The sequence below is a fragment of the Convolutriloba macropyga genome, unplaced genomic scaffold (genome assembly GCF_964194025.1).
Source record: "Convolutriloba macropyga unplaced genomic scaffold, txConMacr16.3 SCAFFOLD_554, whole genome shotgun sequence".
NCBI classification, from domain to species: domain Eukaryota; kingdom Metazoa; phylum Xenacoelomorpha; order Acoela; family Convolutidae; genus Convolutriloba; species Convolutriloba macropyga.
The window spans coordinates 59,622-85,126 of NW_027452583.1; the positions used below are offsets into that span (position 1 = coordinate 59,622).

Below are 25,505 nucleotides of genomic sequence, written 5' to 3' on the forward strand. Positions count from 1 at the left end.
TTTTCGCATAACTCTGGCGTTTTAAACCAAAACGAATCTGCATACTTTTTCCCTTCAATTGGAGCAAGTTTTTCTCATCCGAAAGATTTGGATTGGTTTGAATGAGGGCTGCTGTTTGTGGGTCAATAGGAGTAATGAAATTTGCTTGTTTTGGTGTAAGCACTGTGAAGGCTGTTACCCTTGTACCTGCTGGTATGATCGCTTCGTGAGAATTAGTGTTCAGGAACGAAATCTGAACCTGATTGTTGTCATCAACGCGGTTCAATGTCGATGTAACGAACACTCCGGAATTTTGTTTGAAGAAATCGAAGGTCTCTCTTATATCAATAATGTTTACTAATTCGAATGTTTTGGACGCACAAAGACAAACAACGAGGTCTTGTTTACAAGGGCCTAATGTTGTTTTCGTTTTTGTGCAAACGTTGAAAGTCTGTTCAGTGGGTCGAACGGATTTTTCTCCATCCGTTTGTTGTATTTCGTGCATTGTAAAAGTTAGATCGGGCGTTAGAAGTAGTTTTCGTTTCATGTCAACCATAAGATTGTTCTCTGACAAAAATGGGGCTCCTAATATGGGTGTATTCAATCGTTGGATTACAAGAAATTGGGATTTGAATTCTGCCAAGCCGATTCTGAATGGTGCCTCTGTGCTGAAAAGACATCGTTGCTTTTGGCCAGTTGCTGTGTAAATTTCGGTTGTTGGCGATGAGTTTTGGATACAATACTGTCTGCAATTTGGTTATGAATTCTCATCGGCAAGGCATTAGCGAAAGAACCAGTGTCGACAAGAGCGTCAAACTTTAGGTTTCCAATTACAATTTGAATATAAAACAGTGGGTTTTGCTCCTTTGATTTATTCATGGTTGGGTATAATAAGTTTCACTTTGTGTAGAATAAAAATAATGATTGACTGCACTAGAAGATTGTTGTTGCTGCTCGAAAGGTATTTGTGTATTTCTCTGCGGTGGGTTTCTATACCAGCAAGTTTTTTGATAATGACCCCTTTTGCCACAGTTTCGACAGATTACTCGTCCGTTTCCTCTGGAATTATACTAACCGCCGCGGTGGTAGCCACCATGGGAATGGTAGTTCTGTTGTTGTTGGTTGTAACTGGCTCTACTCTTTTTTTTTCAGTTGGGTTTGCTTTGTCTTGTTGTCGCTGTACTTTCATGCTTTTCAGTTGGGAACTAATTTGGTCTATTTGAGAAACAATTGCTTGTTGGGTTTTCTGTAGAGATTGTTGCTGGGCTTGTAGAAAAAAGAAATCTTCTGATCTAGTTGGCTGTGAATTGATTTCATTAAACGCGGTAGCAAAATCATTCTCAAGGACTAGTTTCTCGATCATTATATTTCGCGCTACCCTGTTGCACAAATCATTCACTGTCATTGCTGGCTCTTCCATTTCGCATAATTTTTGTCGGGTTGTCGCTGGCATTCCACTTAGGAACTGTTCTATTACTCATGAATTTTGTTGATTAACTGGAAAGACTCTGGCTGCTACTCTTTGAAGTTGCGTCAAGTAATCCTCTGGTGTGGTGTACTGTGTATTGAGTTTTTTTCCGAAAAACTAAGACGAAGGATTGCTGTCTGGTCTGGATTGATATATCTTTCTCGTAACTGTCTCAAAGACTCTTCGAAATCAGTTCATACTGCATTTGGCAGCTGTTCGTAAAATTGTAGTGCTCCCTCTTGTAATCTGAGATGTAGGAAATTATGTCGGCGGCCGTTTGGAACTGCAGAAAGACCAATGGAACTTCTAAATTGTCGTTCAAAAACTGCATAATCTTCGGAGGGTAAAACCGCTAAATTTAATAAAAGGTACTGGTAAAGACTGTTTACCATGAATAGGAGCATGATGCATAGCAACTCCTGCTGTAGGTATAATTGGTCCGGGTAGATAGTCCGCGCTGGTGGTGCGGGTGGTTCTGGGTACTGAATTTGCAAAATATTTCCCGGATCCATTCAAAAATTTGTAAATTAAATCAAAATAAATGAATAAACACTTGTTTGGCAATGGTTAAAAGGAATTAAAATTATGTCAGATATGTTTGTTGCATTTTATTGAAAACGTTTATGTGGAAGAGAAAACCTATAGCTTTTGGTGAGTTTAAACCCTGAAAATTATTTAAATATTCAGAGAAAATTCTGCTTTAATCTCTGTCGCCATGTAATATCTCTTTTTTTTGAAGGTAAATCTGTTCCTCTTCTCTTTCTTTCTTTGGGTGCGTTTTTTGGTAAAATCAGAGTGCAAAGCATCTTTTAATTCGATCCTCTTTTTCAACTGTCTCTTATTCTCAACTATTTTTCACTGCTCTTATTTTTCACAATCGCTATTATTCACTGCACGGATTGGCTCTCCCCTGGTATAATACTTTCATATATGCAATATATGACACAATATGTTCTAAAATTTAAACGTTATGCAAACTCGAACCAAAAGTTTAGAAGACCTTATCTCCATAAATTTTAGTGGTCTCACCGACAAATAAAGAGCCCTAATTACAAAAAGCTTTTGTTCTGTTTCCTTACGTAACTATCGCTACTTACAGTAATAAATCCGTCTCCAAACGTTGTGGGACCGCGAGACTCGTCAGTGAAACTTTGCGCTCCCGTTCAATGTCAAAGTCTTTACTTCAACTGATTGCGCGTTTTTCACCTTCGTCAGTCTGTTCCCATAAAATTTAGGAAAGGCCTTTTCAAAAACTTAAACGGGTGTGAGACTTGTCCATATGAAATTTTGGTTTACTTGGACTTGAATTTGAATCCCAGGTTGAGGTCCAGACCCAAATTTTTGTCTGATTAGACTTTCCAGACCCAAAATACCTCTGAGCAGACTTTCGAGACACAAAAGGTCTCTCTGATCAGACTTTTCAGACCGAAGGTGTTCTGATCAGACCATCTTCAGACCATGGTCCAGAATCAAATTCAGACCACTGCCCAAACCTTAATCAGACTATGATCAGACTCAAGTGCGCTCGAAGAGGTTATGATCAGACGCAGTTGCGCTCGAAGCATTTATGGTCAGACCTAGTTGCGCTTGCAACCATTTATGATCAGACTGAAGCGCACTCGAAACCAGTTCTGATCAGACTCAAGCGCACTCGAAATAGTCTGATCAGAGCAAAATTTTAATTACGAACAAATCTCTTTATTTTGCTATAATATATTCATTTCATAATAACCGATGTTTGCAGTATTTAATTAATTTACGGAAAAATCAATATAAAAGTATTGCTAAAGGAAACGAAACCCAACTGTTGAGAACAAATTTTATTTAGTGTACAGCTTAGTGTATGTTTCTGACTCAATGGATGAGTTTAGACAGCTTTCCATATGAAACATCGTGGTCTCCAGTTGATCAAAGTTTCTTCTGAAGGGGACCGGCCTCTGCTATCAGCTGGACTCCTTTTTTCTGATCAGAGCTCTGGGATTTATGATGGGTCTCTGATCAGAACAATGCTTTGTGGCTGCCTCTTGGAAGAGTCAACATCTCTCAGTAAAAAAAACCAAAAAAATTTAAAAAAAATAATGCGCTCGAAATGGTCCCTGATCAGACAAAACTGCGTTTGAAAACATTTCTGAACAGACCCAAGTGCGCTCGAAGTCGGCTCTGATCAGACCCAAGTGCGCTCGAATCCGCCTATGATCAGACTTTTCCGACCAAATCGACCTCTGATCAGACCATCTCCAGATCATCGACCAGACTGTAGTGCGCTCGAACTTCCTTCCAGACCCTGTAACTTCGGTCTGGGAACACACGGGTGTGCGCTCGACTGGGTCTGATCTTAAACCAATTTGGGTCTGGACCTCAACCTGGGATGGTGTTAATGGGTTTTTTTCACAATACCTTTTTACATGAACGATTAAAATTTGAAGCATTAACCTTTTTTTGCCTGACTCGATATTTCGGGCAGCATTAATATGGTTATTTCCAAGTTCCATTTTGATGGAGCGTTGCAGTCTGTTTCTATGTAGCTGTTGGTACAAATAAGATCTCTATTTTGCAAGCGAATTTCGCTTTACAAGGTTGATATATGAGCGAGAGAGTTTCACAACGGATTTTGCTTAAATTAATTTAAAGAGTATTTTACTTCAATTGAAAGTAGTACGTCGAAAAAAATCTAATTTTGTTCCGACCCCACTTGTGGGGGGGGGACTATATACTCAAATGAAATACAAATGGGTTTTTTTTTGTTCAGACAATTTTGGCCGATCGAATTATTCATCGTAGAGAAATGCGTGTGGTATCATTAAAAAGCTCATCCAGTAGAATTCGAAATTAAAAAGATTCCAGGTTTAAAGTTTCATGAGAACACGGGATATTTGGTTCAATTTTGTTCACTTTTACCGTAATTTTTGATCGAATTAACAGTTTTTCTATGAAAATGTTAATTCAAAATTACATTTCAGGCCACAAAATAAATCAATTTTGTGTTCCGAATACACGAAAGGCGATAAAAAGACTAGTTCTGGTCTCATGGGGAAATTTACTATCAAAAAATAAATTCGAATTCTATTTGAGAGCTCTTTTTTTTAAAGAAAATTTTGCATATTTTTTTCTTGTCAATTAGAGACTAGTCACTTTTCATACCAAGGTTCCGCTAATGACAAACCTCAATTGCAATCAAATGAAGCGCAATGAACAAAATATTCGTTTCCGAGGAATCGCTCAAGTTTTTGTGGTTTCGTATCTCAATTTTCAAAATTTTAAATGAAATTTTGATGGTCTTTTTGAGGTTTTACTAAATTTTTGGAATCCCATGGCCTAAACTCGTTGACTAATAGTTCAATGGGTTTCGCAATGAGCATTAAGTGCACCTATCTAGTGCTTTGAGTGGACAGCTAGTGGCTGTGAAGAATTTGAAAATAAATTTTTGAAAACTTTCTTAATAATAACTAATCGTAAACTTTTTTTTGTGAACTGTGAGTCAGTTTCAGTAGTGACAGGGTCCCAATCTTTTCTACTGCAACCAAATTTGATCTAGGTAGCGGTTTTATGTTCTAACTATTGGTTACATGACTTCAATGCCACAAGATTTCAATTTTTTTTTAATTTTGGACATTTCGTATTATTGGTTCCTTTTGAAATCTTATCCCGTTAACCTAATATTCATGGCTCTCATTGGCATCGAAAACAACCTAAGCGGATCATAGCTAAGTCTTTAAAAGAAAAACTTTTTGTTTAAATCGCTTCGACACTTTCTTCTTGCACTTTTCTGCAGAACTTTAAGTTCTCGCCTGTTTTTGTTGTTTTTTTCTCATAGTCATAAGACATATTGTGATGTCTTATTGATTACCTAAGCTTGAAAAACGTCTTTTAATTCGCAACGTGGCATAGCTGAGCGTATTTATTGACTTCCATTGAAAGCTATTGAATTTAATTGCTGTTTAGTCTTAAAAAATATTTTATTGAAAAAATTTTTTTGAACATCAATCAACCTTAAATTTATATTCGTGAACTGTAAGTCAGTCTCATTAATAACAGAAAAACTTCTTCTTCTACTTGCACAAAAAATTATCTAATTAGTATTTTTATCTTCTAACTATTGGTTTTTGACTTCGATGCACGACTTTTCCTAATTTATTTTTAATTTTTTGATATTTTCTTCGTAATTTTGGTTCCTTTTGAAATCTTATTACGTTATCATATTATTAGTAGTTCCCACTGGTTTATATAGGACGTTAAATGGGTCGTAGAAAAAGATTTTAGGCAAAAACTTATGGTTTAAATGGGTTCGACACTTTCTTTTCGCACTTTTCTACTGAAATTTTGGATTTTGCCTGTATTTCATGTTAATTTCATAGTCAATGACAAGATATAATGTCCTATTGATGACTTTTGAATGACAAACTTTCTTGGCATTACATCGAGGCATAATTTAGTGTATTTAGTGACTTCTGTTATAGCAATTGAATTTTATGACGTTGATACTGCTTGTTTTCTCAAAAATTTCGTCGTTTTAATGTATTTTTCATTGCCATACGGCTTATTGTGATAAGTTATGGATGACTTATGAATGAATGAATCATTGATTTCCCATCGAGGCGGATTTTAGATTGTTTATTAAATTCCGTTGAAATCTATTGAATTTAATGGCTGTGATACTAGGGGTTTTCTCAATATATGTTTATATTTGTTGTTTTTGAACTCATTTTGCGACAATCAAAACAATCCTAATGCTGTTAAAAAATAAATTGAAAATAGAAAAGCGTTTACTGAAAAGTTCATTCTCTAATGGCTTTGACACTTTTCTCGCTTAATTTTTTTTGAATTTGCCGTTTTTGCTTTTTTAATTCTTTAGATAGCCGTAAAATGCTGACCGGTCTCATAAATCTGTAATTGACAAATAAAAAAATGATTTTGCCCGAAACAGTGAGTTTATAGCGATTAGTCTTAAAGTTTATGATATTATACATTTTCAAAGATTTTTCAATCTTTTTAATTTTTGTAGTTCTTTTCGTCAAATTTTAACTTATTGTCGTCATTGAGAGGTCCCATGCAATGAGTTTCCAAAATTAACACGTCTACTGATTTTATGTCGTAACTATTGTTCTTTTTGGTGGACATTATGCGTTTTCATAAAGTTTTGTGAATGGTGTATTTGTGTTTCTTTTTCTCTTCTTTCAGCACTTTCTGGTAATAAGAGATCCCAATGATTTTCAAATGTGGCCCAAATGAACTAATTTATTTTGTCAATATAATTTTAGCTGAATTATTATAATCAAAATTTGATATAAAAAACATGGCCTTCAGATAATAGCTAATGATTTTAATGGCTTCAATAATTTGTGTTTTTCGCAAATGGTTCATAATTTTTTGAAATTTTCTGCGTCTTTAGTCCGTTCCAATGGCTTAGTCTAAGCAAAGACAGGTCCAATTAGTTTCATAATAACTTTTCACTGAATTTATCAAGAAAAATTTTGTTATAAGCCAAAGTTTTTTTTAGAGTTTTGAAATTATTTGGTACACAAAAATGTTGATTGGTTTTTGATATTAACCGCATTTTTTGTTCTCTGTCGACTTGTTACATTGTCTCATTAAGGAAAACATCCATCTGCTGTATAGTTAGGAAAAATTAAATTTGTGTGGGTAAAGTTCTATCTGATTGCATTTTGAGGCTGTTACTAGGTGCATTTTAAATTTAGTTATTGGTTTTCTGCCGTGGAACTTTTGTTTTTGCTTATTTTGTTGTCTTTTTAATGGCAGATCTCGTCAGCGCTGTACAGGCATGATATTGTGTAATTCAATAAAAAGTTAGGTTTTTGAACATTTTTTTTTGAATCTCAAATGTCTATTTTTGTTATCTCATCATTTGGTTGACCAATAATTCAAAATTGTAGATGAGCTCGGGTCGGAAAATCATGTGCGAACGCACATTAACGAGCCTCCTTGTTAAAAATTAGATTGTTCTTACAACACTTCGGAGCTATTTTTGCAATTGAGTGAAAGTAGTTTTCGGAAAAATGTTGAAAAATGAATATAATCCGCAATTAAAGTAAAGGTAATCTGGTTTCCGAAGGGAAGCAATATCTGCGACTTTGCGTATTTCGAGATTAAAAGAAGCATGTTCATAGCCGTCAGTATGATCTGGGGTGGGGTTAAATTAAGTCAAATAATTAGGCTTTGTTCTAGGTTTCAAAATTATGCATTTTCATCATGCTTTTATACTTTGATGAGGACAACATTTCGAAAAACCACCACTTCAAAAACAAATCTGAAATGTTGGATATTTTTATATAATAAGTGTAAATATTGTTTTTCTGAACAATGAGAAAAGTTTCTTTAATTTCAGTGCATTTGTTGGAACATCTAAATTCAATTTCATTTGCACTACAACCGTTTTTATAGTTAGACGATGAGAGCAGTTCAATGTTAAAAATGGTCGAGAAACAAAAAAGAACCAAGATAGGGAAAGCAATTGATTCTAAAAGAATCAAGCATCCGCAAACGCATAAAATAGAAGTCTGGAGTTTGTGTATGGAGATATATTATACCGGTGTAAAAATTTACAGGTTCCAGTTATATAATAACAGATATGTGGTACTTTATACCTTACGTTTGAACGAATTTTTCCTTTTGTCAGATATGGTAAACAAAGTTTTCTTAGCACGTTCCCAAACTGAGAACGTCTCATTCTTATCTACAAGAAAACTGGACGAGTTGTTTCTTGATCATTGCTATTTGTGGTTGATCAAATTTACCTTACAATTTTTTTATTACAAAGAAATTGAATTGTATTGGGGCGCTATCTTTTTTGAAAGATCTGTTCACACATATTCATTATTTTATAAGTCAAGTGGATTAGTGATTTTGGTCCCGCCGCAACCTGATGGGATTTTTTCCAAATGATTGCCCCAATCCATTCATAGTTCATTCTAGAAATGATCTTTTATGTGATCCAAAATTCCTTTTCTCGCTAACGGTTTTTTTTAAATGCTGCATTTTGATATAGATTATCTGTTTTTTTTTTAAATTTTTTTATCTGTTTTTTTTTTGGAAATGGGTCTCAATTCACTCATAGTCCGTTCTAAGTCTAGTTTTTTGTTTAGTCAATAAAAATTCTATGATTTTTACGTCAGGATTTGTCCTGCTATGTTTGTTCCGACCCCACTTGCGGGGGAGGAACTATATACTAAAATGGGTTTTTTTTCGTTCAGACAATTTTGGCCGATCGATATATTCGTCGTAGAAAAATGTGAGTGGTATCAGTAAAAAGCTCGTCCAACATAGTTTTCGGAATAAAATTTTTTTTGAATTTAAGTTTTTTCGAGGAGTTATTGAGGTGTAAAATTTTGTGTGAAAAAGTGATGTTTGGCATGTTTTGTTCACTTTTAGCATAATTTTTATTCAAATTAAGATTTTTTTCTCTAAATATATTAATTGAACATTACATTTTATAAAACAAATGAAACGATTTTGTGTTTTTAACAGTCGAAAGGCCATAAAAAGTCTAGTTTTTGTCTCATAGGGAAGTTTTCTATCAAAAAAATGATTTCTATTTGAGAGCTGTTATATTAAAAACCATTTCATATAGAGACCGGTTCCAAGTCACTTAGAGACCGGTCATTTTTCAAATCAAGGTTCTGTTTTGACAATCTTCATATACACTCAAATGGTGCCCAAAGAACAAATAATTCTTTTTCAAGGAATCACTCATTTTTTATCACTCCGACTATCAGTTTTCGTAATTTTTATTTAAACTTTGATACTCTTTTTGAGATTTCATTAAAATTTTGTAGTCCTATGGCATGAAGATTTTTCACAAAAAGTGCAATGATTTCCTAAAAAGTGGTCAATGAACCGATGCAGAAATTGGAGTGCACAGCTAATAGCTGTTAAGAATTTAAACATAATTTTTCGAAAAAATGTTTTTTTAACATTTACAGATGTTAAGCTTGTTTTTCTGAACTCCTATGTCAGACTCACTATTAACAGGGCCAAATTTTTTTCCACTGCAACCAAACTCAAACCACAATTAAACTGTTAAGCGGTTTTTGCTTCTGACTATTGTCTTAATGATTTCGATGTTAAAACTTTTCAATTTTTTTAAAGTTTTGGTTATTTTTTCATACTTCTGGTTCCCATTGAAATATTATCACATTGTCCTATTGTTGAGAGTTTCCATGTGCTTAGCGTAGGCCTTCAATTGATCATAGAAAAGTTTTTCCAAGAAAAACGTACGGTTTTAATGGCTTCGACACTGTCTTCTTAAACTTTTCTATTGATTATTTTTTGGTTTTTGCTTGTATTTGTTGTCGTTCCCATAGTCATACGACTTATTAAGATGATTTATTGATGAATTAAGAATGACAAAAATTATTTTTTCTTTCCATCGAGGCACAAATTATTCTGACTTTTTTTAAATGACTTCCGTTGAAAGCTATTGATTTACATTTTATGGCTTTGATATTGCGGCTTTTCTCGTAATTTTTGTGGTTCTTGAAATTATTTGTTCACATTTGTTGATTTGTCGATTTTTTGAATTCATAATGTTACAAAAAAGATCCACTTTTGTTGAAAAACGAATTGAAAATGAAAAAGTTTCTACTGAGTGATTCAGTTTTTAACGGCATTGATACATTTCTAATTTTTTTCTCGTTTTACTGTTTTCACCAGCTTTTTATTCTTTATGTAGTCCTATTATGCCGAAAGGTCTAGTAAGTTTGAGGTTGATGGTTGAAGAAATGAAGTTTCCCAATACAGTAAGTTTACAGCAAATAGTCTTAAATTTTATGATAATATTTCTTTTCAAATATTTTTTAAAACTTTTTAATTTTTTTGTTATGTTTCTCAACTTAAATCTATTTCTCATCATCCTTTTAATTCAAATGATAGTTTTTCTATTTATATTACGTCGTAACTGATGTTTAGTATCTAGACAAAAAACGTTTTAAAAAAAATTTTTGTTGGTGGTCAAAATTTGTTCCTTTTCTCTTTTATAATCAGTTTCGCGTAATAACAGTTTCCATTGATTTTCGAATGAAACTCAGGTAAATTTTATCATTTTTTCATAATAATTTAACTTGAATTAGTTTAACTAACATTTGAAATAAAAAAACATAAATTTAAAGCGAAAGATTTAAATGACTTCAATAATTTGTGTTTTAGCAACCTTTCTAGTAACCTTTTTGTTTTGCTTTATCTTTAGCCGGTTTCTCTGGCTTATTCTAACCAAAGACAGTACTTTTTGGTTGAGTTTTGATTTTTCAGTAATTGTATCAAGATTTTTTTGTTAAAAGCTAATGGTTATCAAGACGTTTGAAAATATTTGGTTTAAATAATTTTGGTTGATTTTTGAGTTTCGGCTAACTATTTTTTTCTTTTTATCGACTTTTTGCCTAGTTTCCTTGATATAAGGTCCCATCTGCTTTGTAGTAACGAAGAAGTTAATTTGTATAGTTAGGGTTTATCTGATTGTATTTCGACGGTGTTAATAGGTGCTTTTAAGTTTAAATGTTGAATTTTTGCCGTAGAAAATGTTTCTGTTTTTGCTCATTTTGTTGTTTGTTTTTTCCCGTAGTCTTATTAATGGCCGATCTCGTGCGCGCTGTAATGAGGGGGGGAATGGGTTTCGAGTAAAAAAATAGTATAAAACTTTTTTTAACTTATCGCTTTATTTCTTGATAGAGACCCCGTTCAAAATCGAACTGCTAACTTTCTATATTTGTGCCAGAATCTTGCAAAATAACCATCTGGTGTCGACAGGTTTCTATGCTCTGCATCTGCTTTCGAAATTAAATTCTCCCTTCCTTTGGTTCAAATAAATACCTTTGATATTCGACTGCTATTTGACACGTATTCTTATATTATCATCCGTTAAGTTCTACATTTGGAACATTATTCAGATTTAAATGTATGAGGCTTAACAATTAAAATCAGTGAATTTTTGAATCAGGCAAACTTAAAAACTTGACTCTTATGCACTTTGTTTTTCAGTCGACATCAAGTCCAAAGAGATTCTGAATGTAACTTCGCATGAACCAATGATGGCTCAGATCGAGATGTTGTATGACAGGTGGGAGGGTGTAAAAGAAGCCGAATGTTTTCAAATAATTAACTCCTCTCATCCAGATCCAGCCAATATCAGCTTGATTGTAGAGCAACACAAATACGTGCACAATGTTGTCCTCTTGGGCCCTGCTAATCAGTCAAGTTAGTCATTCGAAAGTACCCTGGCGTGTTCGTTATGAGTTCTAAATGTGATGTTCGGTAGATCTTCGCTGTCTTGATGATGTGCTCTTTATTTTTTTTATCTGTCGCTTATCGTATTGTAAATATTTTCACAATTTTCTCTCCTAAAAAACTTTTTTTAGGTTAGTAAAGAAATTTTGTTTAAAAGACGCTATCAATTTTCCACGAACGGCAAATTTATGATTTTTTCTTGCTGATGCATGCATTGCTATAGTTCTACAATTCTCTATATATAGTAGTTGCCGCTTCCCAAATTTTCTTTATACTGCAGTTGTGAGGCTAAAAATTTCCGAGCCTCAGAACGCATCGAATTCAGATTGAATTCGTTCATTTATTTTTTAATCTCTTGGCTGACAATTACCAAAAAAATGGTTTTATCAACCAAAAAAATTCTGCATGAAATATCAAAAAGTGAAAAAATAAGGATAGTAACTTCCAAAAAACACGCTTCGTTAGCAAATGCACTGCAAGAACTTTCCCACATATTGCAATTTTATCCGCAAATAGAAAGCAGGTTTTTCCCCACATAACTACCGCTTAAATCTCACTTCTTACACCAGACTGTTAATTTCTTTCCAATTTTAAGTAGTGCATAAAAACATCTTTTGGATGAAAAAGTGACAACCATACACTCGACTATGCGCTTCACTCTATGTTAATTTCGCTGCACAGGTCTAACGATTTTAAGCAACTTCAAATATTATAGAAAATTTCTACAAAATGAACACTAGAATTTCTGATACTTAAAGTTTCCTTAAATTCCATGTATGAAATTTGTATGGTTGTCAATCCGAGCATGTCCCAACTTTTTTTGAAATCTAATAAAATTTTTTGGTTGAACTTACAGTTAAGCAGCCTAGTTTCTAGCAATGTTAGATAATTTTTCAGTTTCCCACTTGACGGGTCTTCGCGTGACAGTTGTTGATCAGGATGGAGCTGAAAACACCTGTGGAGTGGTAAAGGACTCAATGCTTCCTGGACAGTGGCTGGGTTTTGGCTGCGAATCAAATAAACTGTCTCGTCACGTCAACTTGCTTCCTCCTAAAGACCCATCTTTACTTCACAACTCGCATTTATGTGAAGTTGTCCTCTTGGGAAGTACGCACTTTTATCACGTTTTTGCATATCGTTTCCGGTGGACCCCTCATTATAAATTATATTTTATAAGAAAGATCCCCTCAAATTGCGCAATCATTTTGCACGTGTTATGTATTTCCAGCGCGAATTTTAATGTCTAATCTGAAAATAAGCTTCTGGAACTTGACTAAATATAGAATTTGAGAATCATGATAATTTCAAGCTTTTTAAAAATTTGGCTACCTCATCTTGCCTGAAGATGTAAAGCTATATAAATAGTCTCAGTCAAATTTGTCCAACAGCGTATCTAAAATTTGCAGCACTATTTTAATAAATGAACTATACAAAAAATTAGATCTAATTGAAAAACCTAATTCAATGAGTTTGAGATGAAAAACAGAAATAAAGAACGCAAAGGGCTGAGTCGAAAAGAGCAGTGATGTTTGTTTTACATTGACTTTGAGCTAATTTTTATTAATCTTATGGTTTATTCTACACACCGGGAGATTATTATTAGTTCCACCGGGCATTATTAATAGATTCTTTCAGGCGGCGAGGAACCAGAGATCCGAAATGTCAAGTTTATAAACAGCTCCAGCTTCATTGAAATTTTCTGGACCGTTAGCGTTGCAAATTCCATAACTATGTTCAGCATTGATGACATCAATGCGACGAAAGAGCAAGTACCCTATGGAAAAGATCTGCACAAAATCATATCAGGTCTGGATCAAGGGCGAACTTATAAAATAAAACTCACCCCTGAACACAACGGTAACGTCGGGGATTCAAAGATATTCTATGTTGACCTGAAACCTTTTCCACCCACTCTTGAAGCAGGGGACATTGGAAAAGAAACCGAGTTCAAAGTTCACGTCCATACCAACATCAGTAATTGCGAAAGTGTTCACATATCAACGGAACCGGAACTTCAGATCAACCCCGCAGATTCGATTTCTTGCAGGGACAAAACAAGGACAAGCTGGGAGTTCAAAAATTTGCAGCCAGGAACATTCGTAAACGTCTCAGCTGTCGTGATTCAAAACAGTTTGCAAAGTGACCCAGCGTATCTTGCAGTGGCTACTAAACCAGGAACTCCAGAACTTTTGGAGCAGAATTACAATGAAGCTACCAATGAGACCCTGTTGAAGTTATTTCTTCCGGGATATGGTCGAGTACTGGAAGTTTGTCTGACTCATACAACTGGAACAGAAAACTGCTATGAAGAAGGTTTTCAGAAAACAGTGAGGTTGCTTTTAGGTAGAGATACTTATCAAGCTGTTATCAAAGTGGCAATTATTGGTTTCGATGATCAAAGCGGCGACAGTCTTAGCTTCGTAGTAGCAGTCGCAATTTTGACAGACGTTCAATTCTACGAACAGGACACAGATTATAATCTGTATTTACAGTATACAGAGATTGGTCCATTGTCAACTGTAAATGTTAAATCTACAGGACAACATACAGGATATACCTGTAATCACTTTGAGAAACCTTGCACTATAGAAAACATTGATCACCGAGGAATTAGGGAATCTTATACAGTGACCCCTATTCACGATGGAGTTGATCAGATATTGACTACGGAACTCGTTTATGTTCCAAAACCGAAAGTGAACCTCACGTTTTCAGAGAAGAACGTCATCACGGAGGTAGAAAGTCCAAAAACTGGAAAGCTAGAGGACCTGAAATTGGTTTTCCCTTACGATGGCGTGTTTCATGAAATGTTCATGGAGTTTGAGAACAGTTCCCTTAAAACGCAAACATTTGGTAAGTTTTCATTTTCCAATGTTTCCACAATACATTGCTGTGTTGTGCTTTTATGTCTTAGAGAACGCAGAGCAAAAAAAAACAATAAGGTGCAATCCAAATAAAAATCTCAGACCAAAAAAAAATATTTTTACAATATGAAAACTATTCCACTGGAGTTTTATTCCTGCAGTTTACCAGCGGAAAAAGGAAAAAAAGTTTGCACGATAAGGAAACCTGAATTTTTTAAATAAAATAATTTAGGGCTGCGGGGAAATTATGTGCAACTAACTTCATATTTTTTGTGTTACACCCAGTTGCTAACAATTAACTCAAATTGGTTTGTTTGTTCCGGTGCGTTTTTATACTGTTCGATTCTGGTATAATCTTCAATTTTTTCTGCGTTAGATTAATGTTGTTATCTTGAGATTCGAGAAGCAGAACTTTCTCAACTAATTGAAGCTTGATTGATCATTTGTAGAACTCCCTGTCAAATTTCCGTCACATAGACTTGTTTTACTGAAGAGGAAATGGTTAGTTTTAAGAAGACGCAGATTTTTTTGCTGGAATCTGACAATTTTTCTGCTGTATTGGCTACAGTATGCTGCAGTGTTGGCTTGTGTAAGATTTTTTGAACAGCCTAGTTTTCTTGAATATCGACTCCGCCTGTACTTCGCCGCAATGTTTCTGGTAGTTAAAAATACAAATGTAATTTTACGTTGGTTATATCAAGCGTAAATTTTATGAAATTGAATCACTTTTCCTCGACGCATGATTTGATAGTAGCTCCACCCAAATTTGTTTGTTCAATGTTTTGAGTCAAGAAAAATCAAACATTCAATTTTGGGTCAAGCAAACGTCCAGTGTGAAAAAGTGTGTAAAAATTTGGGTGAGGCAAAAGTCGAACATGACATTTTGGGTCGAGCAAAACTTCACCCTGGATTAACTGAGATGAGGTAAAGTCTAACTGGTGGCTAAAGTCGAGTTAAAATCATTGCATAGGCTATTTAGGCCGAGTTCAGACAGAATTCCTCCAAGAAATATCCTTTCCCCCGAGGCTGCAAACCATCTCAGGCTGAGATTTGCGCTAATGATCAGTCAATTATAAAAACCTCTCGATAGAGCCTTTTCATGAAGAAGCTTAAGTCTGATAATTGCTGAAAATCACGACAGCGATCCTGGATGTGTTCTATGGTTCACTTTAGGAGTTTAAAGATTGATTCATTTTGTGATTATTTAGAAGACTGCAAACAGCAAGGTTCAAAATGTCAATTTTACTTCGGCGCTGATGAAATCGACTTTAAACGGTATGATGTAGTGATCGGAATGAACTATGATGGCGGCTCTCTCCTATCACAGAAACAGCCTTTCTTTGTCCCGTGGAAGACTCCAAACATATCCAGCTGCTTATGGGATGCAACTTTAAAGCATACTGAGGTCGCATGTTACGTACAGGAACGCGAATACTACGAAACGCTTGAAAGTAAACGAGTGGATTTAAACATCTTCTTCGGAAATGGAGTAAAAGAGTCTCATTGTTAGTACGAATATAATAACTCTTTTATGATGCAAACCATTTTTTTTCAAAAAAGCCCAGGTTTGGTCGACCGTTTTTACACTAATGAATGCTCAATTAGTGACGGCTCAATTTAATATTTTCTAAATCACAAATAACTAAAATGAACAAAATTTCTTTGCTTCAAAGCATTTTTTGCAGTTTATTAATTTACCCTAAGACCACCTTACAAAAATCGCTGGAAAAACGATAATGAGGTATTTTTTGATAATTAGCTCTTATTTGGAGTAAATAACTAGAGCAAGGTAATTTCGACCGTTCCACAAAAGCTGAGTACCGTTACTGGGTAATTATATTTTATTTTTGCTTCATCATCAAAAATTATTAATATTTAGATCATGTTTTCTACTGATTTCAAACTGTTTTGCGTTATTTTTTTTGTCTTCATAGAAAATTATAAGCTTTATGATGCTTGTTCAACATTTTGGAGTATTTTGATTTAATCATTTAGCATTTAATCCATACCAACATCAGTAATTGCGAAAGTGTTCACATTTCAACGGAACCGGAACTTCAGATCAACCCCGCAGATTCGATTTCTTGCAGGGACAAAACAAGGACAAGCTGGGAGTTCAAAAATTTGCAGCCAGGAACATTCGTAAACGTCTCAGCTGTCGTGATTCAAAACAGTTTGCAAAGTGACCCAGCGTATCTTGCAGTGGCTACTAAACCAGGAACTCCAGAACTTTTGGAGCAGAATTACAATGAAGCTACCAATGAGACCCTGTTGAAGTTATTTCTTCCGGGATATGGTCGAGTACTGGAAGTTTGTCTGACTCATACAACTGGAACAGAAAACTGCTATGAAGAAGGTTTTCAGAAAACAGTGAGGTTGCTTTTAGGTAGAGATACTTATCAAGCTGTTATCAAAGTGGCAATTATTGGTTTCGATGATCAAAGTGGCGACAGTCTTAGCTTCGTAGTAGCAGTCGCAATTTTGACAGACGTTCAATTCTACGAACAGGACACAGATTATAATCTGTATTTACAGTATACAGAGATTGGTCCATTATCAACTGTAAATGTTAAATCTACAGGACAACATACAGGATATACCTGTAATCACTTTGAGAAACCTTGCACTATAGAAAACATTGATCACCGAGGAATTAGGGAATCTTATACAGTGACCCCTATTCACGATGGAGTTGATCAGATATTGACTACGGAACTCGTTTATGTTCCAAAACCGAAAGTGAACCTCACGTTTTCAGAGAAGAACGTCATCACGGAGGTAGAAAGTCCAAAAACTGGAAAGCTAGAGGACCTGAAATTGGTTTTCCCTTACGATGGCGTGTTTCATGAAATGTTCATGGAGTTTGAGAACAGTTCCCTTAAAACGCAAACATTTGGTAAGTTTTCATTTTCCAATGTTTCCACAATACATTGCTGTGTTGTGCTTTTATGTCTTAGAGAACGCAGAGCAAAAAAAAACAATAAGGTGCAATCCAAATAAAAATCTCAGACCAAAAAAAATATTTTTACAATATGAAAACTATTCCAAGAGTATTTTGATTTAATCATTTAGCATTTAATCCATACCAACATCAGTAATTGCGAAAGTGTTCACATTTCAACGGAACCGGAACTTCAGATCAACCCCGCAGATTCGATTTCTTGCAGGGACAAAACAAGGACAAGCTGGGAGTTCAAAAATTTGCAGCCAGGAACATTCGTAAACGTCTCAGCTGTCGTGATTCAAAACAGTTTGCAAAGTGACCCAGCGTATCTTGCAGTGGCTACTAAACCAGGAACTCCAGAACTTTTGGAGCAGAATTACAATGAAGCTACCAATGAGACCCTGTTGAAGTTATTTCTTCCGGGATATGGTCGAGTACTGGAAGTTTGTCTGACTCATACAACTGGAACAGAAAACTGCTATGAAGAAGGTTTTCAGAAAACAGTGAGGTTGCTTTTAGGTAGAGATACTTATCAAGCTGTTATCAAAGTGGCAATTATTGGTTTCGATGATCAAAGCGGCGACAGTCTTAGCTTCGTAGTAGCAGTCGCAAATTTGACAGACGTTCAATTCTACGAACAGGACACAGATTATAATCTGTATTTACAGTATACAGAGATTGGTCCATTATCAACTGTAAATGTTAAATCTACAGGACAACATACAGGATATACCTGTAATCACTTTGAGAAACCTTGCACTATAGAAAACATTGATCACCGAGGAATTAGGGAATCTTATACAGTGACCCCTATTCACGATGGAGTTGATCAGATATTGACTACGGAACTCGTTTATGTTCCAAAACCGAAAGTGAACCTCACGTTTTCAGAGAAGAACGTCATCACGGAGGTAGAAAGTCCAAAAACTGGAAAGCTAGAGGACCTGAAATTGGTTTTCCCTTACGATGGCGTGTTTCATGAAATGTTCATGGAGTTTGAGAACAGTTCCCTTAAAACGCAAACATTTGGTAAGTTTTCATTTTCCAATGTTTCCACAATACATTGCTGTGTTGTGCTTTTATGTCTTAGAGAACGCAGAGCAAAAAAAAACAATAAGGTGCAATCCAAATAAAAATCTCAGACCAAAAAAAATATTTTTACAATATGAAAACTATTCCACTGGAGTTTTATTCCTGCAGTTTACCAGCGGAAAAAGGAAAAAAAGTTTGCACGATAAGGAAACCTGAATTTTTTAAATAAAATAATTTAGGGCTGCGGGGAAATTATGTGCAACTAACTTCATATTTTTTGTGTTACACCCAGTTGCTAACAATTAACTCAAATTGGTTTGTTTGTTCCGGTGCGTTTTTATACTGTTCGATTCTGGTATAATCTTCAATTTTTTCTGCGTTAGATTAATGTTGTTATCTTGAGATTCGAGAAGCAGAACTTTCTCAACTAATTGAAGCTTGATTGATCATTTGTAGAACTCCCTGTCAAATTTCCGTCACATAGACTTGTTTTACTGAAGAGGAAATGGTTAGTTTTAAGAAGACGCAGATTTTTTTTGCTGGAATCTGACAATTTTTCTGCTATATTGGCTACAGTATGCTGCAGTGTTGGCTTGTGTAAGATTTTTTGAACAGCCTAGTTTTCTTGAATATCGATTCCGCCTGTACTTCGCCGCAATGTTTCTGGTAGTTAAAAATACAAATGTAATTTTACGTTGGTTATATCAAGCGTAAATTTTATGAAATTGAATCACTTTTCCTCGACGCATGATTTGATAGTAGCTCCACCCAAATTTGTTTGTTCAATGTTTTGAGTCAAGAAAAATCAAACATTCAATTTTGGGTCAAGCAAATGTCCAGTGTGAAAAAGTGTGTAAAAATTTGGGTGAGGCAAAAGTCGAACATGACATTTTGGGTCGAGCAAAACTTCACCCTGTGTCGTGCAACAATCAAGTCAGAAGTAAAACTTGAAAAAACATTGACTTTTGTCCTTATCGCAACCAAAAACGAGTTGGTTGTTCCCGCAACTTAAAACTGATATAAAAACTTACCAAACTAAACTGTCTAGAACAATGTAATTGAACCTTATCTACATTCTCTTACACCCTGGATTAACTGAGATGAGGTAAAGTCTAACTGGTGGCTAAAGTCGAGTTAAAATCATTGCATAGGCTATTTAGGCCGAGTTCAGACAGAATTCCTCCAAGAAATATCCTTTCCCCCGAGGCTGCAAACCATCTCAGGCTGAGATTTGCGCTAATGATCAGTCAATTATAAAAACCTCTCGATAGAGCCTTTTCATGAAGAAGCTTAAGTCTGATAATTGCTGAAAATCACGACAACGATCCTGGATGTGTTCTATGGTTCACTTTAGGAGTTTAAAGATTGATTCATTTTGTGATTACTTAGAAGACTGCAAACAGCAAGGTTCAAAATGTCAATTTCACTTCGGCGCTGATGAAATCGACTTTAAACGGTATGATGTAGTGATCGGAATGAACTATGATGGCGGCTCTCTCCTATCACAGAAACAGCCTTTCTTTGTCCCGTGGAAGACTCCAAACATATCCAGCTGCTTATGGGATGCAACTTTAAAGCATACTGAGGTCGCATGTTACGTACAGGAACGCGAATACTACGAAACGCTTGAAAGTAAACGAGTGGATTTAAACATCTTCTTCGGAAATGGAGTAAAAGAGTCTCATTGTTAGTACGAATATAATAACTCTTTTATGATGCAAACCATTTTTTTTCAAAAAAGCCCAGGTTTGGTCGACCGTTTTTACACTAATGAATGCTCAATTAGTGACGGCTCAATTTAATATTTTCTAAATCACAAATAACTAAAATGGACAAAATTTCTTTGCTTCAAAGCATTTTTTGCAGTTTATTAATTTACCCTAAGACCACCTTACAAAAATCGCTGGAAAAACGATAATGAGGTATTTTTTGATAATTAGCTCTTATTTGGAGTAGATAACTAGAGCAAGGTAATTTCGACCGTTCCACAAAAGCTGAGTACCGTTACTGGGTAATTATATTTTATTTTTGCTTCATCATCAAAAATTATTAATATTTAGATCATGTTTTCTACTGATTTCAAACTGTTTTGCGTTATTTTTTTTGTCTTCATAGAAAATTATAAGCTTTATGATGCTTGTTCAACATTTTGGAGTATTTTGATTTAATCATTTAGCTGTTGTTGCTACAGATTACTGCACTAGAGAAACCAAATAGAACTAAAAGAGAAATAACTAAAGGGAGTTTCAGGTATCTTTTTAGGTACGATTCAAATAATTCAAACTTTATAGGTGCGCTGTCTTTTTTTAAAATATCTGTTCACCCTTTTTTAAAATTTTTTGATTGTGAATGAGAATTCAAATTGGATTAGTGACATTTGTCCGGCTGTAGCAGCAAAGAGCGCAAAATCATAAAAGCGAGTAGTTTAAGGTGAGATATTTTTGAAACGGCTTTGTAATTGGAGTCAGAAAGTGGTGTTTGAACAGATTTTCAGTTTTTGAAGGCAAGTATTTTTCGTTTGCGTCAATTTGACTTCAGTTTTTGCCGTTTTTCTGAATTGTTTTAATATGATTTATATTTTTGAGAGAATTTCTTTCTCAATTGCCAATGAAGCTTCTCATTTCTTTGTTTTTATTTCGACTAACTGCAATGCCCTTAATTCGATGATCCAAAAGTTCTAATGTTGTTAATTCTTCGTTTTTTAATACTTTTTAACTCTTCGAAAGACAGATAATGTTTTATATAACTGTATAGCCTAAAAACACTGTTTGTTTTTATTGAAATATACGGAACTTTTAGCGTTTTTTCAAACTTTTTATTGCGATGTCTCATAAACTCATCATTGAATCGTCTCAATAGCTCTAACATGAGAAGTAATATAAACTATGTAATGATTTAACTGACATGAGTTTTTTTAGACTTTACAACTCCTTCAGAGATTTTATCAGTGTTTTTATGCTTATCCAGTTTTCTAGTTCTTTTTGTTGTCCTGGTATCCGTTATGACAGCAATCAATAGCTCTCTGATGAGATAAAAGTAACATTTTTATTTCAATTCATGTCAAACGTAGTTACAAAATTGACCCTTCCTTTTTATTAAAAAAAACAATATTGATTTTTCGAGTTTTCTCGTATTTGATTTTCGTTTTGTTATTTGCCATTCAATTGCGTTGATGATATGTTCTTGTGGCTCTCGAATGAGGCATTATACAAACTATTTTACAGTTTCCTTTCATATCTAAAAGTTTTAACTACTTTGCAAAAAGTTGTGTTAAAAAAACCCTCAAATTGCGAGTCTTATCAAGTTTTGTAGGTCTATTGCAGTCCTGTCACCTAGTTCCATTAGTGGCATGTCTCACTGGCTTCCTAATGAGTCAAAAATGAAACCACTTAATAGTTATAATTCATATCAAACTTTTTAAGCAATTTTGACAAAATATATTCAAAAATCGACTGTTCTTTTTAGAGTTTGCTGTACGTTTGTAGTGCTTTTTGTTTTTCTAACCAGCCCAGTAAATAAAAAATCCTTGATTTTTTTTAAAACAGCCTCTGTTATCTTAGTGAATTTTAAAAGTACATATAACGACTCTAATGGCTTTATAACTATATTCTTTTAATACAATTATCAGTGTTTTTTGTTAGATTTTCCTGTATTTCTTTTTTGTTAGATTTGTCCGTATTTGTAAGATTTGGCCGTATTTGCTCGTTTTTGCTGATTTTGTCCGCGAAATAAATTTTTCAAATGAAAAGTCTCCTAGGTCCCTAGTGAGGCATAGTTTACTCTAGTTAAAGTTTTTATTCACCTGTAACGCTTTTAAAGATTCTGACTTTGATTTCTGTTAGTTTTTAATGCTGGTTCTTTTTTTGCTGAAGTTGTCAGTTTTAAAAATAACAGACCTCCGAGACATTGGGAATAACCAAAAAATGAATCACGGTACATTTCTTTTCAATACAATTTTTTAAAGATTTTATCAGGTTTTCCAGTCTATTTGGTTTCTACTCTCTTGCTTCACTTTTCACAGCTCTCATTCTTTAATCAATATGGGAAAAAGATTAGTATAATTAAAAGTTTTAATACGGAGTTAACGTTTGCCTTAGAAACAATGTTTTTCCGAGATCCGAATTCATTTTTTTTTGATGTCGCCCCTGTACCTCTGAAAAATTTTTAGTGCTTCGTAATAAGCAGATGTTTTATGTTTTGATGGACATGCCATTGGACGATATTGTTATTCTTTCAACGAAATTTATGTCCCTTATTTTCAAATAGCTTGGTGCATATCTAATGTCGCCAAATTTTCTACCTCTTGTCGTTTTTACTCTGTCTCTCATTCTTCTCTTTCTACAAACGTTGTGTCTACGTTCTTATTATATAAACCACTCCTTAAAATCTTTATATAAGTTTCAATGACTTAATCAACCGGTCTTACAGAAACAATGTATTCAAAAATATTAGGTGAGTTTGTTATAATTTATTGTTTTATTTCGCGTTCTTATTGGTATGATGACTATTAAAATATGTTGTTCTCTGGATGCTGACATTCAAGTTTTTTTCGTTTAATTCTTTAATTCGGAAATGAAGATTTGTCTAGTCTACTTTTTTTGAATTTTTTAAAATCTCGCAGATATCAGGTAAGGATTTTATTAATTTTACTTCAAATGCCATCGAACGGCTATTGTATCTAATTGGAATAACAAAAATTCTACATTTACTCACACTGGAATAGGCTTGAACTTATTCATGACGTTCATTACTCGCTAAATTCAACCAAAACTTTTTGAGATGTAGTTTTCAGACCTGATGCATTAGAAAATTTACATGAGTGTTGAAACAAATTAGCACCCTTTTGGTTTTATGAAGTAAAATTCAATTTTTGACAAAACCTTACTCCTACTTGTAATCAAATTTCAAATTCATTTTTCAAAACGCTGATCCGCTATGCTACTGCTTTAGCGTACTTCTAAGATTTAGATGAAAAATAATTTTAAATTTAACCGGAAACCCAATTTGTCTCAAGATATAAATCTTGAAATCTTTTTAAGTTTTTTCAACTATGAACGAGTTTGCAATTGCGTTAAAGATTAGACAGAGATAAAATATGAATGAACTATGATCTCGCGAATACTTTTTTCCACTTAAAACTAGGATGGAGTTCATCAAGTATACATGCATCTGGTAAATTATGGTTTCATATTTTCCCAACTTCACTGATAAGCAAGACCACTAGCGTAGGCGATCAGTGTTGCAAAAAATTATTTTCAGAGTAAAGGTAGGGGGTGCTAACTAACTTTTGACGATCAGTGTTGTTGAGTGCTGATAGAGGACTTTTGTATATTTCTTATTCTTAGTATTTTTGAATTTTCTTGCCATTTTTATTAGTAATTTAAGTTAGAATGATTATATGTCATTTCCTATTAAAATCAGTACTGTGTAAAATTGTGACAAGGCCGCTTGCATTTCTCATGAGGAAAGCAGGCGTCCATGTCAAGATTTTACGCCGTTCAGATTTTAATATGAATCAATGCATAATCATTATAATTTAAATAACTAAAAACGGCAGAAAACTGAGAAAATTTTTTTTATTTGCATGTAATGTATTAATGGCAAAAGGCTGAGGTGCAAGTCACGTACGCAAAGTTAATGAAAAGGCATGCATTTAAGCAAATTTGCCTCAAAAATGGCACAAGTCAATTATTTAAACAATTTTTCATTACCATTATTTGTCAGATCTTCCAACATCCCCTGACCCGGAATTCCCATTGAAATTCGTGTTTAATATCCCCAATGATGAAGAATTTTTCGAAGTGCGGGTTGGTTACAACCTTCCGTGGAACCACCCAGTCGAAGGCTACTTCGTGAAATTCCTCGGCGACTACAAGAGTTACTGCTTGTCCACGCGGATCCTGCATCGTTACGATGGTGCTCTTGAAGTCAGTAGCGGCAATTACACTTCAAGGAATGGGAAATATCTCCTTAGTTTTGATAACTTTGAGACTCGCGGTGCACGAGTTATGAAGAACATTTCTGACAATTCAGACGGGCTATTTGATTTTGTCGCTAATGATCACCAAGTTGGCCCGGGTTGGCAATGGAGCTCTCTGAAAATTACTACATTTGGATTTTTGGTTCTCTACAATGAAACAACAGGCGTAGGTTCAATTTTTTTTTGAAATAAGTCTAGATAAAGACTTTCTTGAAGTAAAGTCGACATTGTTGCTTATTCATTCTTTTTCATCTGTTTTACATAACAATTTTTCGTGCATAGAATTTGGCTAACGAGTATTTCATGCATAGACGATTGATTATAACAAGCCTTTTCGTTGTATGAATTTACTTTTCAAGAGAAGCAGATACCTCGAATAAATCTCGTAACTGATCGATTAAACAAATCCGACGGAACATTTTTGTAACCTAGACTCGGAAGTGCTGATATGATTGAATTAAAAAATATCCCATTTTCGATCCTCTCCAAATTAATTGAGGTTGAGGTATGGCGGCTGTAGGGTTTAACGCCCAATTCTGAGCAGGACATTGCCGCAGGCAGAGTAAAATCTGCTGATAGAGTTAATTAGGGTTTTCCTTAAAAGGCAGAATTCTAAGAGGGGCCTAACTGCACAGTATAATAAAACCTAGAATTGTAGATAGTGCAAGAACTGCTTGCATGCAAATTCTAGGTGAGTTGCATTAAAGAACAATTGACGTGCAATTACTCGGTAAACTACCCGCAGTTTATAATAAATTTTCCCATCAGAATGTGTTGTATGTTTGACAGGCTTCATTTCATCTCTCTCTGGAAGCTGGAACGAAACTGGTACTGACAAACGAAGGCAAACTTGTGTTTTATGACGGTGCATGCAGAAGTGAAAACATCAAATTCACCAGCCGAAGTTAGAATTTATAAGACATTTTTAAAAAAAAACGAAACTTGAAAATAAAATCTTATTTAGCTAATCTGCTTTTCTTGCTTCTGAACATTTCGTATTGAAAA

The 25,505-nt window shown here is 34.5% G+C and overlaps 1 protein-coding gene across 1 annotated transcript in view; it reads left to right on the plus strand.

Annotated features, from left to right (window-relative positions):
- The window catches only part of LOC142357636 (uncharacterized), a 63,249-nt gene that overhangs the window by 18,391 nt on the left and 19,353 nt on the right, over positions 1-25,505 (plus strand). Inside the window, exons 7-15 of the mRNA XM_075409184.1 lie at positions 11,435-11,650; positions 12,578-12,787; positions 13,316-14,533; positions 15,753-16,033; positions 16,540-17,322; positions 17,617-18,517; positions 19,910-20,206; positions 24,245-24,666; positions 25,290-25,404. Coding sequence (XP_075265299.1) covers positions 11,435-11,650; positions 12,578-12,787; positions 13,316-14,533; positions 15,753-16,033; positions 16,540-17,322; positions 17,617-18,517; positions 19,910-20,206; positions 24,245-24,666; positions 25,290-25,404 — 4,443 coding nt within the window. The remainder of the gene's footprint in view (positions 1-11,434; positions 11,651-12,577; positions 12,788-13,315; positions 14,534-15,752; positions 16,034-16,539; positions 17,323-17,616; positions 18,518-19,909; positions 20,207-24,244; positions 24,667-25,289; positions 25,405-25,505) is intronic.